The sequence below is a fragment of the Cyclopterus lumpus genome, chromosome 9 (assembly GCF_009769545.1).
Source record: "Cyclopterus lumpus isolate fCycLum1 chromosome 9, fCycLum1.pri, whole genome shotgun sequence".
In the NCBI taxonomy this organism is placed as follows: domain Eukaryota; kingdom Metazoa; phylum Chordata; class Actinopteri; order Perciformes; family Cyclopteridae; genus Cyclopterus; species Cyclopterus lumpus.
Window position 1 is genome coordinate 22957622 of NC_046974.1, and position 25378 is coordinate 22982999.

The following is a 25378-nucleotide window of genomic DNA, read 5'->3' on the forward strand; positions in this document are numbered from 1 at the left end:
ATGTGTCAGGTGCGGGGCTTCAAAAAGGTGAGTTCCGCTTTGGGATAATGCGTCGGGAGCGTAATTAAAATGGGCCGAATGAAGATGTATTATACACACAGTTGTTTGGTGATGCCAAATATCAAGTATCCCGAGTCCTCCAAGAGATGAGTAACATGCCCCAGATTTGTTTATTAAAAATGTACTCACTGTTTTCTACATGGCGTGGTGTGTGTCGGCCTCTCCCTGCTGCCATTGGCTCGGCTCTGGGCGATGCCCGGCGGGATCTGCAATGCAACCCGGCGGATACAGGAAGCTGGAACGGTTATTAGTGGAGAAAAGGACCATGGCAATTCGGCCAACCCAAACAGATAAAATGGCGCGTTTGTAAAGTTAAAGAAGTCCTGAAAGAAGAGCTTGAATGATTGATTTCTGTCGTAATCCTCGAGGACCATAAGCACACGCGGCAGTGGCAATGCATCAAAAACCAATGGGAGAGGCACTTATTCCTCTGATATTGGTTTAGGCCTATAGACTGTAAGGTCACGGAGAAACCGTCAGCCGCAGCACACGGCAGATGACGCATTGCAGACGTGCCGAATGGAGGGCTGATCGGAACCAGACCCTGTTTCTACTCGACACTGACCACAGTCGGGAGAGAGGGGGCTTGAGGAGCTGTCGTATTTCCCCTGAGAAGAGTGCGAGAGATGCCCATGCGGTTGAATAATAATGGGGCTCTACATCACGGGAGAGAAGTTCGAGGCAGCGCGGCACAGAGAGCGAGGAGAAGAATCGGTCACAGAGAAGATTTGTCATAGAAGTTCAGCAGTGTCAGTGGCACCACAAAAAGGCACTCCGATTCCTTCGAACCCCAATGAAGTACGGGGTGTGTGCATGTGTGCATGCAAGTGTTTTTCATTAAAGTCGCGGCTGCTAAGCAGCGAGAGGCTAGCATGGAGGATGTGGCGGCGGTGCGGTAGTCCCAGTCATCGCTGTGCAACTCGCTGAGCTGCCTCTGAAGCACCGCAAATGCACGCAGCCCTGCAATAGATGGGAACCAGATTTAGCCCAAACTTCAGCTTGATGTTAGTCCTGAAAAACAGTATATGGAAAGAGTGTGGAAGCAATGAGAACATTGGTGGTTTATTTAGTATGCCTTTTTATATCCATTGGAAACACTAAACATCATCGCTCGCAAACAGATGTCTCTTTTAGTTTGTATTCCTCTTGGTGTCAAATCAACGGACACACAAGCCACAGCGTGGACTCATTTAAGGAAGTCCAAAAGTGTGTTATCGCCTCAACAATGTATATTCTTTAAAAAGCATAAATGTTTATTATGCCGTCATTTTGCATCTTTAATTGAGCCGTTGCTAAGCCCCGCCTCCCCGCTACTGCTCTATGAAGTTGTCAACGCTATGGGGCCCACAATGTCACTAAGTGCCCTCCCTGAATACATAATATCAAATCTTTTGTAAATCCACCCCTACCCCCCAAAGAAAATTGCAATATATATCCGTTGTTTAGCCAAGCAGGACTGTGCCGCCAACTGGCTGCTTACAACTGACTTTAACTAGCGCCTGTCTTGCAGTTCACAAAGTCGCATTATCAGGGATCTGCCTGATAATGCCGATCTCCGATAACATATTTTTGACTGAATATCCGCCCCTAATAACGATCCCGTTTACGTTGCACTTGCCCAATGGGAAAACTGCACGAGGCATTCCACCGTTTTCGAAACGTGTGTCTGCTTCGAACCTCTCCGGGTAACGAGTATCACTTTCACACAATGACTTGCTCCAAATCAAAATCCACGAAACCAGCCTGAAGATGAGGAAAATCTGAAACGATTGCTTAAGAGTCTCTCGAGCACAGCTTTTGTTAATATTAATTTGCTTCGGCGAAAGATATACTCGATGTAACTCTTGTTCTTTCTGATTTGTCCATCATGGTTTCCAACGCTTTGACTTCTAGTAGAAACTTCAAAGAACAACCGCTGTCTTCCACCTTTTGTTGTGAGTGTGTGTAGTTTGGTGCAGAGCTGTGCACCCAGTGAGGGCAGGAGAGAACGTAAGCTATGTGTTTTAAGACTGACCCACTGGTGTTGGCTGACAGAGGACTTGAAAGAGAGCGGAGGAAGACGGGGAGTGAATGAGAAAGAGAGACACCTTGAATGTACTGGGGTTGAGAAAAATAATCTTACTACACGGGGCACCAACTAAACTTTTGAAAGTGGACAGAGAGCACATAACACTGAAATAGAAGACTTACTGTAACTCATATGCCTCTCTGGACTATTTATGCATTGGCCACGTTCCCTTCAGCGCGGGGAAATCCGTCCTGAAACGACGCATGTTTAAGTAAGAGCGAGCGAGAGATGGATGTTTGTATTACTGCCACGCTAGATCAAATAAGCAGGACAGAATATTAGATGTAGAGAACAGTGAGCGCCATTCAAATGTTTATTTCTGTAAAGTCCCTGAATGGTGGCCTCGGCTATTATTTATGAATTAACTGCTAACCACAGCAGGGGGGCCCATCATAGCGGAACAGCGGAACTGGCATCAAAGTGCATTTATGAGAGCAAAAGCTTGACTGCATTGTTAATAAAAGTAATGTTTGTATAGTAACGCTTCTGATCGCAACCGAGTCAAGTGAGTCCAAACTCTTGTTTGCCTCAGCTTACCGGACATCGAGGTTGCGAGTTTACTGTCGTCAAGTTCCTCAGTCTCTTAGGTATTTAGTTTTTTCTTCATTTGATAAGCCAGTCAGCTAGTAAGTCAAGAAGTTCATCAGAGAGTGACTCCATGTCCGTGTGTTTTGCCTCATTGTGAGCCCTAAAAAGAGTTTGCTCTGTACAGCCCTTTGCTTCTCAGGAATAAGGCTGTGTGTGTGTGTGTGTGTGTGTGTGTGTGTGTGTGTGTGTGTGTGTGTGTGTGTGTGTGTGTGTGTGTGTGTGTGTGTGTGTGTGTGTGTGTGTGTGTGTGTGTGTGTGTGTGTGTGTGTGTGTGTGTGTGTGTGTGTGTGTGTGTGTGTGTGTGTGTGTGTGTGTGTGTGTGTGTGTGTGTGCGTGCGTGCGTGCGTGCGTGTGTGTCCATGTGTGTCCATGCATGTCCGTAGTGAGCCTGCGTTTCTATCTGCATCGGCTTCAGTGTGTTTCTGTCATTCTAGTTCAGTGAGTGGCCCACTGGGTGCGGACAATCCCAGGCTTTGTGAGTGTGTCCTGCTGCCATGCTGCGTACTGTACTGAATGGGCTCTGGGGAGCGAGGCGTGTGAAAATCCCACCCTTGCCCACCTAGAGACAGTCAGCTCTGTGTGTGTGTGTGTGTGTGTGTGTGTGTGTGTGTGTGTGTGTGTGTGTGTGTGTGTGTGTGTGTGTGTGTGTGTGTGTGTGTGTGTGTGTGTGTGTGTGTGTGTGTGTGTGTGTGTGTGTGTGTGTGTGTGTGTGTGTGCATGCGCGCACAAGAAAAGGACGAACACAGAGAGGAAAAGAGTGCTTGTGCCTGTGTTTTAGGGGGATTTTTTTTTGGGGGGGGGGGTATTCATGTGCGGGGTGGGCAGAAACAACCGATCTCTGTGTTGGACGGTACAGAGAGATTCTTTATTATTCTATTATTTCATTAACTGGAGAACCTAATGACCTGACGATTGACCCCCACTCCCCACAGCAGAGGCCACTCTGTTCTCTCAGACTCAGCCCCTCTGTCTGTCTGTACTTGGTAGTAAATTAACTGTTAATTAATTAGCCTGATGCAGCGTTACTCTACAGGGTTAAAGGTTCTTCACACCTCCACAGATATGTTACTCATCATTACTCCTGAAGTCCAATAATAACTGTAAAAAACAATCTGCCGCCCTAACAACCTAAACTAACAGAAGCGGGAGGAATCTAAAGGGAAAACCTTTTGCAAATGTGCATGACCCAAGAGGCTCCTGCAGAAATGACTGTAAATTGCCCGGGTGCCAATAATAACCGAGTTCCTTCCTCGTCGAGAGCCTAAATAACACGACAGCTCAGTGGCATGTTTTGGTAAACAGTCTCTCACCTCGAACATGCAGCAGAACTCCTGTGTGGCCGACTGCAGTCCTGCGTGACAGATGCCACTTAACTACACACCTCGTAGCTCCATCGCGTTCTGACTTCAGCCAACATGGAACCTTTCTAGAATGGAGGCTTATGTATGAAAGGCAACTATGTATTCTCCTTGTCCTCCGAGTGACTAATATAGGAATGGATTCCTCACATGTTGATCATCATCATGATCCTCATCCTTTATCATCATGTGTCACTCGTGTCGGTGTTGTACTGTGTCTTGCAGCATAGCACGGGAAGATTCAAGAGGCGGATGAGGGAGCGGTACGCTCCGGTGGAAGCCGAGTTATGTTCCCATTGTCCCCGACCACAACACAGGATGTGGTGGATTCTAATTGTGGAGGCGGATGGACAGCCCACACACACACACACACACAAACAAATAATAAACCTACGCACACTCTCCAACTGCACAGACAGGTGTCTTCAGCCGTGTGAGACAAAACCAAAAGGCAAAATAGCCATCGTCCCATTTAGCCCACCACCGAGGATGTTATTTGTTTAGCCCCGGTGGCAACCTCCTGCTGCTCATAAATGTCAAGCCTCATCATTGTCGTGTACCCGGTGTGTTTTAATGCCTCGAATTAAGGCGCTGCGTGTTCAGCACAACCGAGTTGAAGACGACTTACTAAATGGATTTCCAGCTCCAGTCAGCGAGTTTGTAACACAGGTCGAATGTATGCATTGACTGATGCCACCGACACAATCCCTCCCGAGCCCACGGCCACACGGATCACCAGCACAGACTGCCCACCGCATATCCTCGGCACCATTCCCGTCGTGTCTTTAGGCTTTTCACGTGGTCCTCCTCCTGTCGCGTGAACATTTCTCCCGTCGCGTCTTCTGTCATGCCGCTATGACTGTAGGACTATTTGCAATTTCTTTCCGTACCAACTGTCGATGTCTAGTGACGTGTTAAAAGAAATATCGTAGCCATCTCGAAACCAGCGTAAGGCCCAGTGATTTACTGTTGGAACGATAGCTTACTTTCTTAACCCAAAAGTTCTGACCCATGACGTCACTCCAACACACGGCAGAAATTAGCTTGTTAGAAATGATGGAGTCTGTGGTTTCAACAACATTTAAAATCAGATTTTATGCATGTGGCCAGTGTCAAAACATCCATCCATCCATCCAGCCATCCATCTGTCTGCTGTATCTGTTCAGGTGTCTGTTTGTGTTTGTGGCCCATCCTCTCTGAGCATGTAGACATATGCCCTGTTCCTCCTCTAATTGGTTCTATGTATTCATGTGGGGATGCTGAGAGAGGCAGGGAGACTGCAGGCGGAGCTGACTCTTAATGAATGTCAGTCTGGATGGACAGCTCACTGATGGGCTGTTTATAACAAGGCGTCACTTAATGCAAGGGGAGACATGCAGGAGCCGAAGGCGAAGTTCCAGAGATAAAGAAAAGGAATGAATCTGGAGAGGATGATGCATCTTGCCCACGAGAGATGGAGAGAAGATAAGAGAGGGACAGGGAGAAGGCAGTGATTGTGACGCAGCATTGTGTGTGTCAATCAATGTCTGTGTCTATAAATCTCTACTAATGATCTAGTAGGTCAACATTTACAATAACCAGTTGGCTGCCCATCATCTGAGAACTTATTAACATCTCATGTTGCATTAAGAGTGCATGGAAACTAGTAAGCAAGTTAAAATTAGTAAAAAATAATGGATATACCTTTAAAATCGTACGCTCATGGGAATATTGTTAAAATAGATGACTTAAAGTAAAGACATACTGTTGAATTATCTCGCTAAAAGTAAGGGATATTTTCATAAAACAGTTATCTAATAGTAATGTATATAACTTTAACATTGTTATCTAAAATTATTGTATATTGTTCAAATAGATGGCTAAATGTAATAATAATGTACACTTTATTCATCCCACAGCATTTGACCCATCCTTAGTTATTAAGGAGCAGTGTGCTGCAGTGAAGCCCCCGGGGAGCAACTGGGGGTTCAGTGTCTTGCTCAAGGACACTTCAACATGCAACTATGGGGAGAGCAGGGATCGAACCGGCTACCTTGAGGTTACGGGACGGCCACTCTCCCCCATGAGCTACAGCCGACCCAATTAATAAATAAACAGTTAAAATAGTTAGCTAAAACTAATGAGTAAATGGTTGTAAATATACATTTCAATTTCACCAAAACAACCTAATCATTGAACTGAAATGAAGAAAAAGACTTGTACCAACCTCTTTATATTAGAGCTGCATAACTTCTATAATCTAGGTGGGTTTTTAATGTGGTCCTCCTTACCACTTACATTTGTGTGTAATTTTTGTTGTGTGTGTGTGGGCCTGTGTCTGCGTGCGTGCGTGTGCATGTGTGTGTGTGTGTTCGTTCAGGAATTCATCCTGAACCATGCCGCCTCCTCTCCGTCCCGGTCTCCACACAAAACAAAGCAAAAGCCCGGTTTGTTTATTGTTTTCGCCTGCCTTGTTTTTCTTTTGATTGTTGTCAAAGTTCCCCCTCGTCCTCCCCCCTGGGTAGCAGAATACAGTCCGCTCCTCTTTGTGCTATTATTTACACCCCGTGGTTTTCAGACTTGAGAAAGAATGAGAGCGTGATCAAAAGGCCCGTTTGAGGGGGAAAAAAAGAGAGAAAGCGAAGTTAAGACGGTTAAAATATTCCGACTGATGGAATGCAGCAGGCGCGCTCATTCCCAAGTTTTTTCTCCAAATCGTTGAAATTAGAACAACTGAGTGACATGTCGGCCCCTTGCTGTACGGGAAGGCTTTTCCATCCTGTCGTCTCTTGCATGTCGCAAGTCAGAGACAGAGGTTTGAAAAACATCATCTCCTCTTGTCTCTTAATAAATTTAGGAGAGTAGGACTGTGTGTGTGTGTTTGTGTGTGTACATATTTGCCCGTGCTCATTTCTGTTATAAATACCACAGGTGATTGACAGTTTCCAGTGTTTGGGTTTGACAGCTCTTATTTGTTGCAGTCGACAGGCTTTTTTAGTGAATGGCTGACGTTTTGAGGTTCCACGTCTGTCACTGTGCGATGGCTACAGGGCACGGCTGTGGATGTGGATACCAGGTCACGGTGCCCCCCTTTCAGCATCAATGCACACACATAGGTTTTCCTTTTTTCTCTCTCTTTCTGAACAGGCTTTTGGGCTCAAAGGGTCATGGGAAGATTAAACATGTCTGTTTTGTGAACTATTGATTTTCTGTTGTTGTTGACAGACACATTGCCGTTTTGTGTAAAGCTACTGAGCTCGCCGAACAGACACATGGAATATTGTGGAGTGGTGCAGTGGATCAAAAGAAAAAGCCGAAGCTCTTGAAGATGTTCATTGAGCTTCAAACACACGGCACTCTGTGACAAATTGATCAGCTTCTGTACAAATGAGTTCCGTAGCATAATGGTGCACACCATTAAAACATCAAACACCAGGTTTCTGAATACAAACAAAGGTTTCAAACTCTCCATTTTGCCGATCACATGTGGGAAGGCCACCATGCAAGGAAAGGAGCTTTCACTCCTTCACTGCAACAAAAGGTCAATTTCGGAGTAAGAGTCACCTTCTCTTGATTGGAAAAAAAACGGTGGCGGTCGCTGCTGCTCTCTCCACCTATACTTACAGTTTATTGTGGCGAGTTGATTCCTGGTTTCTGGGTGGGGGGGTTGGGGGAGGTGGCAGTTGACAAAACTATTTCACCTCAGGCTCTATTCAGCTCTTCTAGGGCTTTCGATACTATCTTGTGATCTTTTTGGGCAGATTAAAGGAGTGCTACAATCACAAACTGTGTCTCAGCCCGCGTTACCCCCAATTCTTAAAGAAAAAGTCTGAAAGATGAACGGCAACATTATATCATATGATATGTATACTGGATTGTACTGCGCGAGATGTGCGATCGTTTGTAAACGGATGTTTTGATGTAGTTTACTTCAACTCATCAAGACTTTTCCCCGTTATTCATTCCCTGTTCACCGTGGAGTCCTTTGAGTTTTCTTCCAAGATTCAAGGTAACACAGGCTGAGTGATTGATTTACAAACAATGAAGTATTCCTCTAAGTTTGCTAGATTGTCATCGAAATGTAGATTTCCATATTTCCACTTCTTTCTAGGTGGGCTGCCTGTGTAAAATAGATGGAATCAAAAAAGGTTAAAAAGAAAAGTAAGAGTGTTTCTATTAATGCAACGTCACAGTTAGAATTAGCAGTGTAATAGCACAACAGTTCGGGGTTAACAACCTCCTCAGTGGTTTTTATCCTGAGAAACCATGTTGGTGACCCAGTGGAAGTTTTAATAGAAGTCTCATTACACCCACAAGCGACCGCTTAGGTGCCATTTCCTCACAGTTTACACTAAAGCCAGTCCAAAGGCTAACAGTCTGTGCTGTGTGTCCAGTTGCTCCCGCTGACCTCTACGGGGGATTGGGTGGTTAAACAACCTCCGCGAGCCTCCACAGTGTTGATGAGGCACAGGCAGATGGGCAGAAAGCACGCTCAACATAAAGGAGGAGGCAGCGCACCTGTAGCACACAACAACACAAACACATCTTTATTGAGACATTAAAAGACGTTGTTTTGACAGCACAGCTGCGTTTGTCAGCGCATCCGATTTCAGCGACAGACACTATGCGGCTAACCAAACGCACACTAACAATGTCGTGCATCGGCGAGCACACCACACACACACACACACACACACACGCACAAACACGCACACACACACACGATGCAGGTAAAGTCTGCACACGTTTGCTTAATGTCCCTTTTCCATCAAAGCTACAGATGTGTGCGCTTTCTCGTTGGTTGTTAGCTTAACTTGCAGACAAAAAAACAAACAAAGCAGTCGAACAAAAAAGCTATGTCTAAAAGAAGCAAAAAGATCATTTTAGTGGTGATGAGGCACCACTTTATTCCATGTGATCACCTGTTTGTGGGATATCTTTAACCCGGCATCTTCATACCACAGTGACGGATAACCCTCCTTGTGTCCTCCTGGAGTTGTGTCTTGTTTCCTGTTTTATTTTTAAGTCCCTCGTGTCCTCTGTTTCTCTGCACTTCCTGTCCCTGTGATCGTCTGCCCTGTCCCTGATTGTTTCCTCCTGTGTCTAAGGCCTTGCACCTTCCCTGTGTACTTAAACCCTGTATGTCTCCTGCCCCGTGTCGGTTCGTCCTGTAGATGATCTCCCTGTCTCGAGCCTACTTTTCGGTGATTCCTCTGTCTTTTGCACCGTTGTCGACATTTGGGTCCTCTCTCTCTCTCTCTCTCCCTCTCTCTCTCTGTGACACCACCAATCATCCCTCAGCACAATGGCAGAATGCAGCTCAGACAGCCAGGAGAGCTCGCGAATGTAAGCTGGCACAAAGACAGAGAGGAGGACAGGTTGGCAGACGTGCATGCATTGTGAGCTAACTGACAAACCGTAATGACACATATTTTATGGTTGCTGTAAGCCGACAGACAGAAGCAGTCAAGCGCACAGACATGTTGATAGACCCGATAGAAAGATAGAACCTGCAGACACTTAGTCATCAGGCTTCTGTAACCATCCGTGTACCCATGGCAACATAACAGTGAAACAGCAAGGAATCTAACACATTTCTTTGCCCCAAAAAGAACACAAAAACAAAGTGTTGCCTGTGTGTAAATTACAGTGAAGCAGCCAGGAACAGAGTGTGGTTTGTTATGAGTGTGTTGAGGGATGAAGGGTTTGGCCAGAAAAAGCCGACAGCTCGGCCTCCGGTGCGTGCCGCTCCGTCTTCCTCCCTCTGTCTTTCACTGTCAAGATTTCTCCCCCGTCAGGCAAAAAGCCACCAGCCAGGCAGAGGACGACCTGTCAGAGAGCTCACAGTCTCAGGAGACACATAATGAAGCAAAGCCACAGAGGACCTGTGATGTGGCGCTTGAGCTGGCGACGTAACAGTTAACCTTTCTTTGATGCCGGTTTAATGCCGCGCTGCTGCTGCTGCTGCTGCTGCAGAGAAACAGGATAATGAGTCTTTACTCTGAACTTTCACACTCAAACGGGTTCATATTTATACACTTTGGTCGCGCGGGGATGAAGCGCAGCACTTTGTGTGCATTCGTTGGTGCTAAGTGCTAGTTGTTGTGTAAACATAATAAACATTTAATTTACTGCCAAAATCGATGCATACTTTGGCAGTGTTTTCGCTATTTGTAACTCCAAGAGGGATACATGTCAAAGTGTAAAAAGCTAAATGAAGCTGTACACTTTGTGTAATTACCAAGAGCAAGTGGAGAAGGTTTTTCTTTCTCACAGGAATGTGACATCATTTCTGGATGAGGTGACAAACTCCGGGTTGTCCACATGGTCACTGTGATGTTGAGGGAGAACACTTGTCCCTTCACTGAAAGGCACTGGTTTTATTCCCCACCTGAGATTCTTCCACACAACTGTCAGTGTTTGCAGGGCAGGAAGTTAATGTGGTCAATCATGTCGTGGCCAATGCATCAGTTAGCCGTAAACCAGTTAATAAACTAAACTAAACTAAACCAGCAGGGGCCCTGGCACAACAATGCCGGTTCATCTGATAAAAGTTAAAAGTTAACAGCCCTTTGCATGTCCTTGAGCTCAGAGCTCAAGGACATGCAAAGGGCTCTTACCTGGAAGATTAGCAGCAATATGAACGGCGAGTTGTAAAATGATTGAATGTCTGTTTATGTATTATACATCACTGTGTCCAGTGCTTTGGGGTCTGATAAGCCTACAAACTCATTGATTTATCAATTTATAAATGTCACAATGAACTGTCACTAACTGAAAACACACTGTGAAAGGATTAAAGTTCTGAGACTATAAAACCACCGACAACTCCCAGACCAGAAAACGCGGTGGTAGAAACCTGTCAATCACAAGGTAGCCCCGCCCTAAAGCATACCACGCGTTATGCTTTCTGTGACTCTAAATGGGACCATAATTTACTAAATGAACATCATGCTGTATTGAAGAAGACTTGAAACTAGAGATTGAGACCATGAACTCGTGTTTACAATGTTTACTGAGGGAACAAATTTTCTCATAGACTTCTATAAACCAGAGGAATCGCCCCCTGGTGGCCATTGGAGAGCATGCAGGTTTAAGACACACAAAATTGGCTTCACGCTGCCGTCCATGCACATAAACGGCACAACTGAGAAACTCCTCCACCCGAGTATCTGTACACGGAAGACTGATTGACACCTTCCCTTGTTTGTCTGTCTGGTGTGGACTCTGCCGAGCATCTTTCTTCTTTTTATTTTTTATGATTGCTTCACCTGGCAAGACAAAAAAGTGTTTGTCTCATTCCTCCTCCTCTTTTCTCTGTGAATTTGCAGCTTTGTTTTTATTGTTATATTAGGTTTGAAGTTAAATCTCTGGATATAAGACAAATTATTTCTGTCAGTGACTTCTTTATGGTTTTGATGTTTGAGATGCTTTTGCTTGTTTGTTATATTGAAAGCTCCCTTGGATTATCACAGTTTTCCTCATTCCTTTGCTTAAGCTCCCCATTCTCCACCGCGTCTCCTCACTCTCCTCCTCCACCTCCTCCTCCTCAGCTCTCACTTTGCTGCTCATCTCCCTCGTACCTATTTCTCCCCTTTGTCAAATGGGTTGTCATCTTTTTGTTAGGGTTGTGTGGTGTGGAGGACCCAAACGCACGCTCACGCAGCAGACCTTAAGATTCAGGATCTTTATTTCCCTAATTCATCGGGAAGGAAAAAACAGCAAAGAATAAAACAAACAAAACAATGATCAGAGTTGACCAGCTGATCAGGCGCGAGTCTTTCCTCGCTGGAGTCGGGAGGGCAACTCAACCGAGCTCAAGTCCTTGCTACCCACGGGATCGGTAGAGATCTGGTGAATCCCAACATGCAGTAGGAACCAGACTGGTGACCGGAATGATCTGACAACCCGTCAGGGAATGCCATGGTCCTTAATACAGCTGGTGGCACTTAGGGCAACGAGCCCCAGCTGAGCCAAAGGAGAGGGGCGTGGTAGTGGGCGGAAACCGGAGGTGGAGACTGTAGACTGAAAAAGCAAAACATTAAGCACACAACAACAAACCGGACAGGAGGGGAACAAAGAGGGGAGCCAACACTAACAACAGACAGGGATCCTAACAGTACCCCCCCCTTAACGGGAGCCTCTTGGCGAACCACCGGGTCTAATGGGGTTCCGCCGGTTGAAATCTGAAATGAGCGACGGATCACAGATCCGGGAACGGGGCACCCAGCACCGCTCCTCCGGTCCATAACCCACCCAGTCCACCAGGTACTGAAACCCCCTACCTCGACGGCGGACATCCAATAGGCGGTTGACCGTGTAGACGGGGCCCCCCTCGAAGAGACGGGGGGGTGGAGGGGGTTCTGGCGGAGGGTTTAGGGGGCTGGAGACAACGGGTTTGAGGAGTGAGACATGAAATACTGGGTGAATCCTCATGGAACGAGGCAACTGTAGTTTAACCGAGACGGGGTTGATGATGGAGATGATGGGAAAAGGGCCGATATATCTGGGGGAGAGCTTCCTACACTCTGTGCGGAGGGGGATGTCCCTGGACGAAAGCCAAACCGACTGTCCAACACGGTAGGCCGGTGCTGGAACACGACGTCGATCCGCCACTCTCTTGTTCTGCTCAGCTGTGCGAAGCAGAGCAGCCCGAGTCTCCCTCCACACGCGCCTACAACGACGAGCACTGCTCTGGACTGAAGGGACAGCTACCTCGACCTCCTGGCTAGGGAACAGGGGAGGCTGATAGCCCATGGAGGCCTCAAATGGGGATAGTCCGGTAGCGGTAGAAGTGTGGGAATTGTGGGCATACTCGACCCACGGGAGGTGACGACTCCATGAGGAGGGATTGGTGGCGGTCACACACCTGAGGATGGCCTCAAGCTCCTGGTTCATCCTCTCGGTCTGGCCGTTAGTCTGTGGGTGGAACCCCGAGGAGAGGCTGGCCGTGGCGCCGAGGGTGTGACAGAATGCCTTCCACAACTGGGAAGAGAACTGCGGCCCACGGTCTGAAACTATGTCCGCAGGGATCCCATGAAGCCTAACCACATGTAGAACCAGCAAGTCGGCGGTCTCACGGGCTGATGGAAGCTTGAGCAGGGGAATGAAATGGGCGGCCTTCGAAAACCGGTCCACCACAGTCAGAATGACGGTGTTGCTGTCTGATGGGGGGAGACCAGTGACAAAGTCCACTGCAATATGAGACCACGGGCGTTGAGGCACAGGGAGTGGTCGTAGTAACCCCACGGGGGGTCGGTGTGAAGCCTTGTTGCGGGCGCACGTAGAGCAGGCCAGCACAAATGAGCGAGTATCCGCCTCGAGAGACGACCACCAAAAGGAGCGGCGGAGCCAGCTTATTGTCCGGCGGATGCCGGGGTGGCCAGAGAGACGGGACTCGTGGGCCCACCGCAGGACTCGGGAACGGACAGCCAAAGGGACAAACAGGCGATTCGGGGGGCCCCCTCCGGGGTCAGGTTGGGTCTGCTGGGCCTCACGTACCACTCTCTCGATCTCCCAGGAAACAGCACCAAGCATGCACGAGGCAGGTAAGATGGTGTCGGGAGGAGAATCTCCCTCCACCGGGGCAAACTGACGGGAAAGTGCATCCGGCTTGGTGTTCTTGTGCCCTGGCCGAAAGGTGATGGTGAAGTTAAAACGTGTGAAGAACAAAGCCCAGCGGGCCTGGCGGGAATTGAGGCGTCTAGCCGTGTGGATATACTCCAGATTCCGGTGGTCGGTCCAGACGACAAAGGGGATCACTGATCCCTCCAGCCAGTGCCTCCACTCCTCCATGGCCAGCTTGACGGCCAACAGCTCACGGTTGCCAACGTCATAGTTTCTCTCCGCCGGAGAAAGTCTACGAGAGAAAAAAGCACAGGGATGAAGCTTGGAGTCGGCAGCTGACCGCTGGGAGAGTACGGCTCCGACGCCGGTGTCAGAGGCGTCCACCTCAACAACAAACTGGCGAGTCTCGTCCGGGTGAACCAGGATTGGAGCCGAGACGAACCTTTCCTTGAGGGACTGAAAAGCCTTGTCAGCCTCAGGGGACCATGAAAAACGTACCTTGGAGGAGGTGAGCCGTGTCAGTGGTTCTGCCGCTCGGCTGTAGTCCCGAATGAACCGGCGGTAAAAGTTAGCGAACCCCAGAAACTGCTGGAGCTTCTTTCTTGAGGCGGGTACCGGCCACTCAGTCACTGCCTTCACCTTCTCGGGGTCCTTTCTCACCTGACCCTCCTCAATGAAGACGCCCAGGAACTGCACAGAGGTGACGTTGAACTCGCACTTCTCCGCCTTGATGAAGAGCTGATTCTCCAACAACCGTTGCAGGACCTGGCGGACATGGTTAGTGTGCTCCTGAGGACTTGGGGAGAAGATGAGAATGTCATCAATATACACAAACACAAAACGGTTTAGGAAGTCGCGGAGGACGTCATTCACAAGGGCCTGAAAAACGGCAGGGGCATTGGTCAAACCAAACGGCATCACCAGATATTCAAAATGTCCCAGGGGTGTGTTAAAGGCCGTCTTCCATTCGTCCCCCTCACGAATTCGGACCAGGTGATAAGCGTTACGGAGGTCCAGCTTCGTGAAAATCTTGGCTCCAGCTAAGGACTCAAAAACAGAGGAGATAAGTGGTAAGGGGTACTTATTCTTGATGGTAATCTGATTCAAACCTCTGTAATCAATGCAGGGACGAAGACTCCTATCCTTCTTGGAGACGAAGAAGAAACCCGCTCCCACAGGTGAAGAAGAGGGCCGTATGATTCCTGCGGCGACTGAATCGGTTATATACTTCTCCATGGACTCACGCTCAGGCCGGGAGAGATTATATAACCGGCTCGTGGGAAGTGATGCGCCCGGAAGCAGGTCAATGGCACAATCGTAGGGACGATGAGGAGGAAGTGAAAGGGCCCGCTCCTTACTGAATGCCTCTGCCAAGTCCCTATATTCCCGAGGCACTGCGGCGAGGCTAGGACAAGCGTCATGTCTGCTTACAAGACTAGGCTGCCGGGGCACAGCAGATCTGAGGCAGCGGGAGTGACAGGCGGGACTCCAACCGGTGATCCGACCCCCAGCCCAATCGATCTGAGGATTATGGTCCTTGAGCCAGGGGAGTCCCAGAACCAGGGGTGTTTGCGGGGAAGGGAACTCGAAAAAACCGGGTCTTTTGACTGTGGTTACCAGACACGAGCAGGGAAATAGGCTGAGTCCAGTGAGTTATCTCTGCCAGTAGGCTGCCATCCAGTGCGTACACCGGCTGAGAGCACTCTAACGCCTCCACCGGAATCCCATGACTCCTGATGAACTCAGTGTCCAAAAAGCTCTCCTCAGCCCCTGAATCGATGAGCGCCGATAGGTGCACTGGCCCAGATGGCAAGCCCAGGGTGACAGGAAATAGCGATCGAGATCTGGAATGGGGAATTGACCTTGAACCGCCCGCTAGCTTCCCCACTCTTACCAGCGAGCTCTCTCTTTTGGCCGAACAGAGCAAACGGCCATGCGGTGTCCCGACTCACCACAGTACAAACAGCCTCCAGCGCGGAGGCGTCTCTCTCTCTCCTCCCGAGAGAGATGAATCCGGCCGAGTTGCATCGGTTCCTCCGGCTCCAAAGGGGGAGGTGCCGAGGGAGGAGAGCGGGGGCGCGCAAGACTGGAACGTCGGAACAGGCTCGGAGGCTGAGAGCTGGAAGTGGAAGCAAACTGACGGACAGGATAGGAAGGCCTGTAGCTCCTCTCCCGACGACGTTCCCGAATGCGGTTATCGATATTGATGGAGAGCGTGATGAGCTCATCCAAAGACCCCGGCTCCTCCCTGACGGCCAACTCGTCCTTCAGAGAATCCGAAAGACTGCTGCGATAAATTCCCTTTAGTGCCTCCTTGTCCCAACCAGACTCCGTGGCCAGAATCTGGAAATCCACAGAGTACTCCGCTGCGCTAGTTGAGCCCTGACGAAGACTGAGCAGGCGCTGAACAACGTCCCGGGTGTACACCGGGTGGTCGAATACTCTCTTGAATTCCTCCACGAAGCGCGTGTAGGAAACCTGGGCAGGAGAGCGTCTGACGAGCCAAGCTTCAGCCCAGACGAGTGCCCTGCTGCGCAGCAACCCCACCATATAAGCCACCCTAGCATTGTCCGAGGCGAATGTGCGGGGCTGTTGGTCAAAAACAAAATTACACTGGAGCATAAATCCTCTGCACTCCCCGGACGCTCCGCCATAGGGCACAGGAGAAGGAACAAAAGACTCATGGTTGCCAGCCGAGTCCTGCAGAACCGACTGCGGCGGAGAGGAACGGGGCTGGTGGTCGGGCTGGGGAAAACGGTGCAGCGCGACATCCCGTAACAGACCTCCTATCTCCGCCATCTGGGACCTGATGGAACGCTGGGAGTCGAGGAGGTTCTGCAGCATCAGGTGGTGTTGTCCGAGGAGATTGCCTTGCGACGAGATCGCCCTCTGCAGATTCTCCTCCGCAAGCGATGCTGCTGCGGCTGCTGGGTCCGTCATGTTGGTCAGATCATTCTGTTAGGGTTGTGTGGTGTGGAGGACCCAAACGCACGCTCACGCAGCAGACCTTAAGATTCAGGATCTTTATTTCCCTAATTCATCGGGAAGGAAAAAACAGCAAAGAATAAAACAAACAAAACAATGATCAGAGTTGACCAGCTGATCAGGCGCGAGTCTTTCCTCGCTGGAGTCGGGAGGGCAACTCAACCGAGCTCAAGTCCTTGCTACCCACGGGATCGGTAGAGATCTGGTGAATCCCAACATGCAGTAGGAACCAGACTGGTGACCGGAATGATCTGACAACCCGTCAGGGAATGCCATGGTCCTTAATACAGCTGGTGGCACTTAGGGCAACGAGCCCCAGCTGAGCCAAAGGAGAGGGGCGTGGTAGTGGGCGGAAACCGGAGGTGGAGACTGTAGACTGAAAAAGCAAAACATTAAGCACACAACAACAAACCGGACAGGAGGGGAACAAAGAGGGGAGCCAACACTAACAACAGACAGGGATCCTAACACTTTTACTCCCCCCCCCCCCCCCCCCCCCCCCCCTCTTCTTCATTCCCTTCCTGCCTTTTCTTTAAATTTCTTACTTGATAAAAGCAATTCCTTTGAAGTACTCAGTGACGGAAATATATGCACTGCTTTTGACAAGTATATCAAATGCGAGCTGTTCTTTATTGCACCGAGGCAAATAATTGATGAAGAGTGCCTCTTTGAGTGCATCCAGCCCCGTTCACGCAGACTCCTTGTGGTACCAGCGCTCCATGCCCCACACATGAGGTCTTATATGAACGGACACCACTGAAACCAGTAACCACTTGATGGGCTTGTTGAATGCAATATTTATAGTACTTTTGTTTTTGTTTTTTTTAGTCTTGGCCGTCATTTCTGTTTCTAGCATTACGTGTTTGTTTTGCGGAAACTTCTGAGATCTAAAAAAATAAAAACACAATATTTTTGACCCAGTAGTGATGCTAGGAAGTACAACTCAAAAATGTTTTACAACTTCACACAAATTGCAAGAACAACTATTTTGTCTGTTACATTTGTTCTGATTGAGAGTGGGAAAAAAAGATGGAATTGTATGAAGGGTAAGTTTTGAAAAGTGCCTAAATATGATCCAAAAAAACACCTTTTAACTACATTGTTGTGCATGCTAGATTTGACCCACAAAGCCAACACATAATCAGTGATGAGAACGTATTCTGATGATGAACAAGATTACCGTGTGTGTGTACTCTATTTTCAGATGTGTTTACATGGATTTATTGATTTGTTATGTTTTATGAATCTTGGAGAAAGTATTTCACGTATTTTGAAAATACAAAATCACTCCGCTCTAAAGTACCTTTTTATCCAATTTATTTTCAATAATTTCATTTCAAATACAAGTAACAAGGTTGTCCGTCTCTGATTGTGAGCCTTTCAAATATGAACTAATTACTGTCGCTGGAGTGGATTTAGAATTCCAGGATTTTCCCTTTTTGTGTGCCAAAGGTGATGCCTTCAGGGTCACGCTGCATGTCGACCGTGTCGCACTTTGAGCAAGACCAAGTTCCTGGACTATTACTGCACACCTCCAGTGTAGGAGGCCACAGTTGAGCAGGTCAGATTTTGGTTAAAAAAAAGGACACCGTCTGCGATATGTCTGGTTAATCTTGGGGTTGGTTTAAAACCCCATTGGATGTGTTGTCCCCCAAACTACCCCTTGAGGATGTTATTATTATTCCTGAACGAAGGCCAAAGCTATACGAAAAAATAATACCCAGCTTGCAGTAAACCAGAGATGCCTTAACATTGCGGTAATCTCAGCGCGAGTCTCGGGGCTCGTGCTGTAATCCGTATGGAGCTTCTTCCCCAATCATCCCTCCGGGGCGATGTTGCCCCGTCCGCGGGGAATCGGACAAGTGACCTTGTGGAAGGCTTTTTGTCTTTGGCTCTTTCAGAGAGGACAACGCGTGGTCCCACTTTATTCGGCGTGTAGCCTATATCGCAATAACATGCGCCAACATGTCGTTGCATATGGAACACCAGATGCAAATGAATTCATGATTATCTTCACCAGTTAATCCTGCTTTCTGCATCCTGACACACAGGATTTTGGCACCGAGGCAGATGAGACGTGTGTGTGTGTGTGTGTGTGTGTGTGTGTGTGTGTGTGTTCTGTTAGTATAGGGCTGTGATGATGAGGATGATGCATCCTATCCCCATTAGTGTTAGCCTAGATCTGTCAGAGCCTTGTTGGGTTACTGCCTGGTAAAATCTAAACCCTGAGGAACAATGGGATGGGCCAAACACACACACACACACACACACAAACACACACACGCGCCCTTGTGCATATGTTCTCAATACAAAACAGCGTTTCACTGTTTCTCAAAGACACACACACACACACACACACACATATACCCGACAGTACCTGGAAATCCTCGTCAGAACAAACCGTCAGTCTCTCTGAGCACAAACACACCTTTCATCCTCAACCCCATGTGCAACAGACAGGAAGTGTTACGGACTGGTTTGTTGTCTTCGTTGCAGCTCAGTCTTGATCGACATCATGTTTCCCACACTGCATTGACGGTTGCCGCCCCTCCTGTCTCACCCCATAGTGAGTCACAGAGACAGCTCAGTTAGCTGACGAGTGTTTTGTTTCTTCTTCCGACCCGAGCGCACCGTGTGTGTGTGTGTGTGTGTGTGTGAACTGAGACTTGGAAGCACAGACGGGGTGTGTCACATCTTTCAACTAATTTGTATTTCCAATGAAATTGTTTCCTAACAGCACCCTTGTTGTTGTTGTTTTGCTCTGAGAAGTGATTCATCACCTTTGATGCGCCTCCTCTTTACATTCGAGTCTCGCTGGGTAACAACATTATAATAAGTGTTTTTATTACCTGTCGTCCGTCCTTGCTGCTGAATCCGAGGCCGTCCTCCATCCTCCGTGTTTGGTGGCGGCTTTGACGAGAGATGGGGAGCGCTTTCCACTTCGGGCTCTCCTTTATGGACTTTTAATGTTGCTCCTAATTAATATCTCTGTCATTAATTTGCTCTGACACATGGCCTCCCCCCACTCCCCACCCACCCAACCAGTCAGTCAGCCAGTTGCGTAGATCCGAGCACCCAAAGCCCTATTTAGTCTCCAAGCACCAAACTGCAGGGAGAGGAGCTGTCCAACCAGACGGCACTCGTACTTTTAGTGTCTCTCAGCGCAGATTTCTTTCTTCTTCTGCTTTTTTTTTTTTGGTTCCTTTGCGTCCGTCTTTTGTTTTGTCTTTCCTCCCGCCCTCCTAGTCGGTGCCAGGAGTTTGCCGGCGGCGGCGCGATCGGCCATTCGACCGCGACGGCACGGTGCGCACTTCCGTCTGCCCTCCCCGACTCCGTGTTACCCAGAAAGCATTTCACATATTGCAGCTCTTTTCTCAATGATGGGTGTGATAAAGTGTCTCGCAATTACACCCACTCATATGGGGGGGGGCCTTCGGTTCGTGATGGGCCGATGGTAATGATGATAGCGGCCCGGTGATGGTTGCTCCTGGTTTGTTCCACTTTTCCCTCGATAGTTAGTGAAGCCTGCTGTCTTTAGAGAGGGGAGAGGAACAGGCTCCCAGGTGACCGTAAAAGTCCTCATGACACGGTTCACAGCTTACAAGAAACTCTTATGTAAGGATTGACGCAGCATGAAAACGGATCATTTAAAAGATTTGTTTTATTAATATTTCCTTATACTTCATAACTGGCATTATTTCCTTAATTCACCTTGCTCTATTCAGATGATAGCATTGCGTAATTCTATTGGATACATTGGGTTTTTAAACTTCAGTAGGCCTCAAATCAAAGGAAGAGGACCTGTGTGTTCTCTGCATCCCATTTAAAAACAAAATCTTCAATACTTCACACATAACGGCCGATGCATTTTTACCACATGTTGGATGGTTTCCTGTTTCCCTGCGGACGCAGAGGCCCACATGGAGAAGTCTTCAGCTCGTGTGTTTCCTCGCATGCCGAGCGAATCGGTCCGCTTCATCAGATGACCGCGCGTGCTTTCGATTGGTCATGAAGTAGCCAACGAGCAGTGAAACCGCCTCATTTTCTCCATTACGTCGCATGCTCTGCACGGTCACGGCATGTGCTCACCGTGAGACTATATGTTGCATATCACCTACTGCAGGATGTTAAGAGATGTTAAGAGATGTTTAAAGATGGAGCCCCGACACAGTGGAGGAGCAGCGATGGCTGTGTGGGCCTCGGGTGTATTTATAAACACTGATGGATACGACTTACGAGGAAAGTACGCACTGGCCAGAGAGCAGCAATAATTAATGAAGGTTTTTATAGAAAGCACAAGAAAGCCCGCTGAACAGGTCTTTGTCATTTACTCTCTTACGAAAGGGGCTCTTAATGCGGCTTTTCTACCCTCCGCTGTGTCGTTCTCGTACTTCTCTGAACTTATTCTTTCCTTTTTGTTGGTTTGTTTGCTCTCCCACACTCATATGCCTCTCTCTCTCTCTCTCTCTCTCTCTCTCTCTCTCTCTCTCTCCCCCCCCCAGGTTCAGGAAAATGTCTTTGTTGATTTCAACCACGAAGAGCTTCTTGACTTCTACAACAAGGTCTGTTGTTTGTGTGTGTGTGTGTGTGTGTGTGTCCACATTCACGTCATGTGTCATAGCCTTCCATGTTGCATTGCATCTTTATTGACAGACAAAATCCATCTGACTGCATGTCTACGTCATAGTTTGATACATTTTTGTGGCCCTTTTTCTCTTTTCTTTCTGGCTCTTGCTCTGTGTGTGTGTGTGTGTGTGTGTGTGTGTGTGTGTGTGTGTGTGTGTGTGTGTACATGTACTTTTTTTTCAAAACACTCAACCTTTTCTCCTCTTTCTTTCAGCTTGAAATCGTGCAAGGCCAATTGGATACCCTGACTTGATGCCTGGTGGTCTTTGTACAACCACACACACACACACACACACACATACTCAGTTAGATTTTTACGCTGACAGCTATGCCAGCTGTTGGAGGCCTAGAAATTCCATTCTTTCTCTGTCAAACATGTCAAACTTTGAAGGAAGGGCGTTTCTTTCCACTGTGAGCCCCTTTTAATGCAGAAAGGCCGAAGATCTGATTTTACTTTGAACTTTTGTATCTTCATTAAGGGCATGGTGGGAAAATCACCTTCGTCAATGGCCATTGTACTGAAAGGCATTGCTTTGTGACATGTTCTATATCCAGCAGTGAGGAACGTAAATGTTTGATGTGAATTAGAGACTTTCGGATGTTAATGTGCCAACATTCAGTCATCCTAACAATGTGTTTGTACCCTCATAAAAGAAAGAAGTCAGAGGAAATGAAATGTTATTTAGAGTTAAAACAAATGGATTCAGTAACATGGAGAAGGAACTATTGTCCTGTTCTGATCACATCTGAAGTGGAGGTGAAATCCATCCAAGCTGTTGTTATTTAGTGAAGGCTCATTATTTCTCATTAAGACCAACCTGGACTGCTGGTTCAACAGATGGGAGTTCTCGGAGGCACAGCGGACCGTGTGTGTGTGTGTATGTCCGTGTGTGTGTGTGTGTGTGCGTGTGTGTGTGCGTGCGTGTGTGTTTGTGTGTGTACATGTATGTCTGTGTGTAGATGGATGTATGAATCTGTCTGTGTGTGTGTGTGCATGTGTGTGTGCGTGCATGTGTGCATGTGTGTGTGTGCATGTGTGTGTGCGTGCATGTGTGCATGTGTGTGTGTGTGTGTGTGTGTGTGTGTGTGTGTGTGTGTGTGTGTGTGTGTGTGTGTGTGTGTGTGTGTGTGTGTGTGTGTGTGTGTGTGTGTGTGTGTGTGTGTGTGTGTGTGTGTGTGTGTGTGCGTGCGTGCTACTCCCAGGTGTTGTTCTCCCATGCAGATTCAGTAAACCCAACAGCACCAGATCTACCAGCGGCCAATTCCCTGCTGACCAGTGTACTCAACCTTTACCTGCTTACTATTCTGTACACACTCGATTCCAAACTGTTTGTCCATTACTTTTTCATATTATAAATCAGTTAAAAACATGCAATAAATACTGTACAGATTGTACCTTGATTGATTGATTGATTGAATTGATGATTCTGCTCTTGGCTGCATTCATGAAGCCGATGAAATGACCATCAGAGTCTGAGGCCATGGATTTTCTGGTGAAGCACTTCACCTTATTACCAATATACCTGTAAGGAAGAGATCACGACACAAAGCAGACGTCTTCGCTGGCTGTCTGGGCTCAGTTTTAGGGATGAGGGGGAGGAGCTGAAACATTTCAAAGGAGCCAGTTGAGGGGTTTGCGGATGCTTCCTGGCTATTTCATGTTGGAGGTATTCTCGACACGTCCGGCAGCAGAACCCACTGGGGGAGATTCTAATGTCCCCAAGGACGAGCTAGAGGTCACGGAGAAGGACATTTAGGCTGCTTCTCTTAGCAGTGGAGGGCGGACGGATGGATGGATCAAAAGGAATATGAGATTATACAGATTTAGTCTCTGTATAATTGAGGCCCTTCTTGAAAATTGTTCACAAACCTCATTTTCATTTCAAAATCGTGTCCCTGCAGACAACTTTCCTCATGTGGTCCAGCTGCTTTTAGAGTCCAACCTCAGCAGGTAGCACGCTGTGTTAATAGGATAATTGGTACGTAGAGAGGATATAAACATACAAATACAGACTGAACCAAACAAGAAAATCACTCCCACTTCCACCTTGCCTTGTAAAATGTAACTTACTATGGGAACAACTGCCCCCTCGGTGATATTAAACATATCCAAAGGTGTACACCAAGAAAAGAGACGACCATCAGCACTTTATATTTCTCCTACATTACACCTTCAAAGCCAGTTTCAATGGAGATACGAGCACACATATGTAGGTAAACACAAATGTGGTCAATAAAATGCTCACACACACATCCCTGTACTTAAATCTTTGTGAGGACATATAATGCCATTATGAAATAATGCATTAAATATTAACCTAACTTAAACCTTATTTTAACCTGAAGCTTAAAACCAAGCCTGAACCCTGAAACAGGTCTTTGAAGAACGGAGAACCGGACAAAATGTCCTCACTTTACACAAATGTCCTCAATCTGAAGGTAATTGGTCCTCATAAAGATAGTTCACACACGGACACACTATATTTATAAAAACTGGGAAAAAAGAAATGACTCACTGGGTGATTTAACCGTCCCAAAAAAACAGCCTGAGCCCCATTCTGAACCACTTTTGTCCTGAGTACTTTTTTCCGTAATACTCCAATTGACAATTTTTGCCACCATGCGAAAACACCTGCAGCCAGAGGGAGCGCCGTGTTCCACAGCATGGAGAACAGATGGCAGGGCCGAGCAGAAATGGTTGCCTGGAAGAAGAAAAAAAAACACAAGAAGGAAAGCAAAACAAAAAAAGAGAGACTCACACTGAGATCAGGCAGAACACAGCACACAGAGTCCCGAGGAGAGCGATAGGGGGCCTGTGCATGTGTGTGTGTGTGTGTGTGTGTGTGTGTGTGCGCGGTTGTGTCTCTGCGTGTACTTGTCAAAGCTGTTTGCAAGCTCCGGTGTGTGTGAGTAGGCAAGCTATGTCCAGCCTCTAACAAACACACTTGCTGGTTCTTCGGTGGTTTGGGGTGCTTTAATACGCGTCTCAGTGTGAGGTAAAGTCCTACAGGGCTGACGGAGCTTGGCCACAGATGACAGCCACTGATATCTGATGCACAAAAGCAAGCAGGCCGTTGAACCTCGTGTTTAGTGTCCAGGGTACTGGGTGATGTAGTTGAAAACTCTGTAACAGAACATTAAATTCACTGAGCGGAGACTTTACATCGGCCACACTAGAAAATGTGAAATTCTAAGCTCAGACAATGCCATCGTGACTTTGTGGGGTTGTGCAGGGGCCACCATTGGATAGAGGGCAGTTTCCTTTCTTTGGGCACGGATGAGAAACTGACGCAGCTTCCTGTTCAATAGAACAGGGTGAACAAAAAATGGGACGCTATTTCAATTCTAGACTCTGCGGTCCGCTCAGATGTCACGACTGTTTGCAAGTGGTCAACAGTGGAAACTTGCACGACGCCCGAGTTGACCTCCATGTAAAAGCACCACATACATTTACATGAGCTCCACGGGGCCATTGAGGTGAATGGACTTCTAAAAGTGAAGGCCGAGCGAGTACCTGTGCACGTTTGTTTTAAACCACAAGGGAAGGAAAATGAGAATGTTTCGTGCTCACGGATTATGAAGTTCATTAATTTTTTTACTCCTTTTTGATGCAACAGTGTGTAGCATTTCTTGGAATTTCTTGGCAGAAATGGAATATATTTTTGGTATTAGTTTTCTTAGTGTTTAGTCACAATGAGGATTGTTGTGTAGTCGTTAGTCAGCCACCATGTTTCTACAGTAGCCCAGAACAGACAGACCAAACTCTGGCTCTCGATAAGATAAATTGGCGTTTTCACGTCTACCGCCGTAATCCTCCTAAACGCATGGAACTTCACCACTAGATGCCGCCAAATCCCACACACTACACACTTTAGCTTAAGCGGTCGGGTCACCAATCAAAGCGACTTCCTCCATACGTACAACATTAAATGAACCCTTCTAAGGGACGTTGTGGTGCATTCAGGCTGTTTGTGGTCCAAGCTGTCGCATTCAGTCCAGTACAAAACTAACTGATACAAGCACTGCTCATCAGCGGTCAGTAGCTCGGCGGCCTATGATTTACAATTGACTGATACATTATATGACTTATCAGACCGGAAGCTTCACTGTCTTTAGTGCTCTCTTATCGAGGAAATAACGCATTATC

General features: G+C 47.6%; 1 protein-coding gene across 1 annotated transcript in view; it reads left to right on the top strand.

Annotated features, from left to right (window-relative positions):
- commd10 (COMM domain containing 10) overlaps positions 1-22632 on the top strand; it is a 64316-nt gene extending 41684 nt beyond the window's left edge. The window contains exons 6-7 of the mRNA XM_034541487.1: positions 21108-21167; positions 21446-22632. Of these exons, the coding sequence (XP_034397378.1) occupies positions 21108-21167; positions 21446-21484 (99 nt within the window). The 3' untranslated portion in view covers positions 21485-22632. The remainder of the gene's footprint in view (positions 1-21107; positions 21168-21445) is intronic.
- The last annotated feature ends 2746 nt before the right edge of the window (positions 22633-25378 follow it).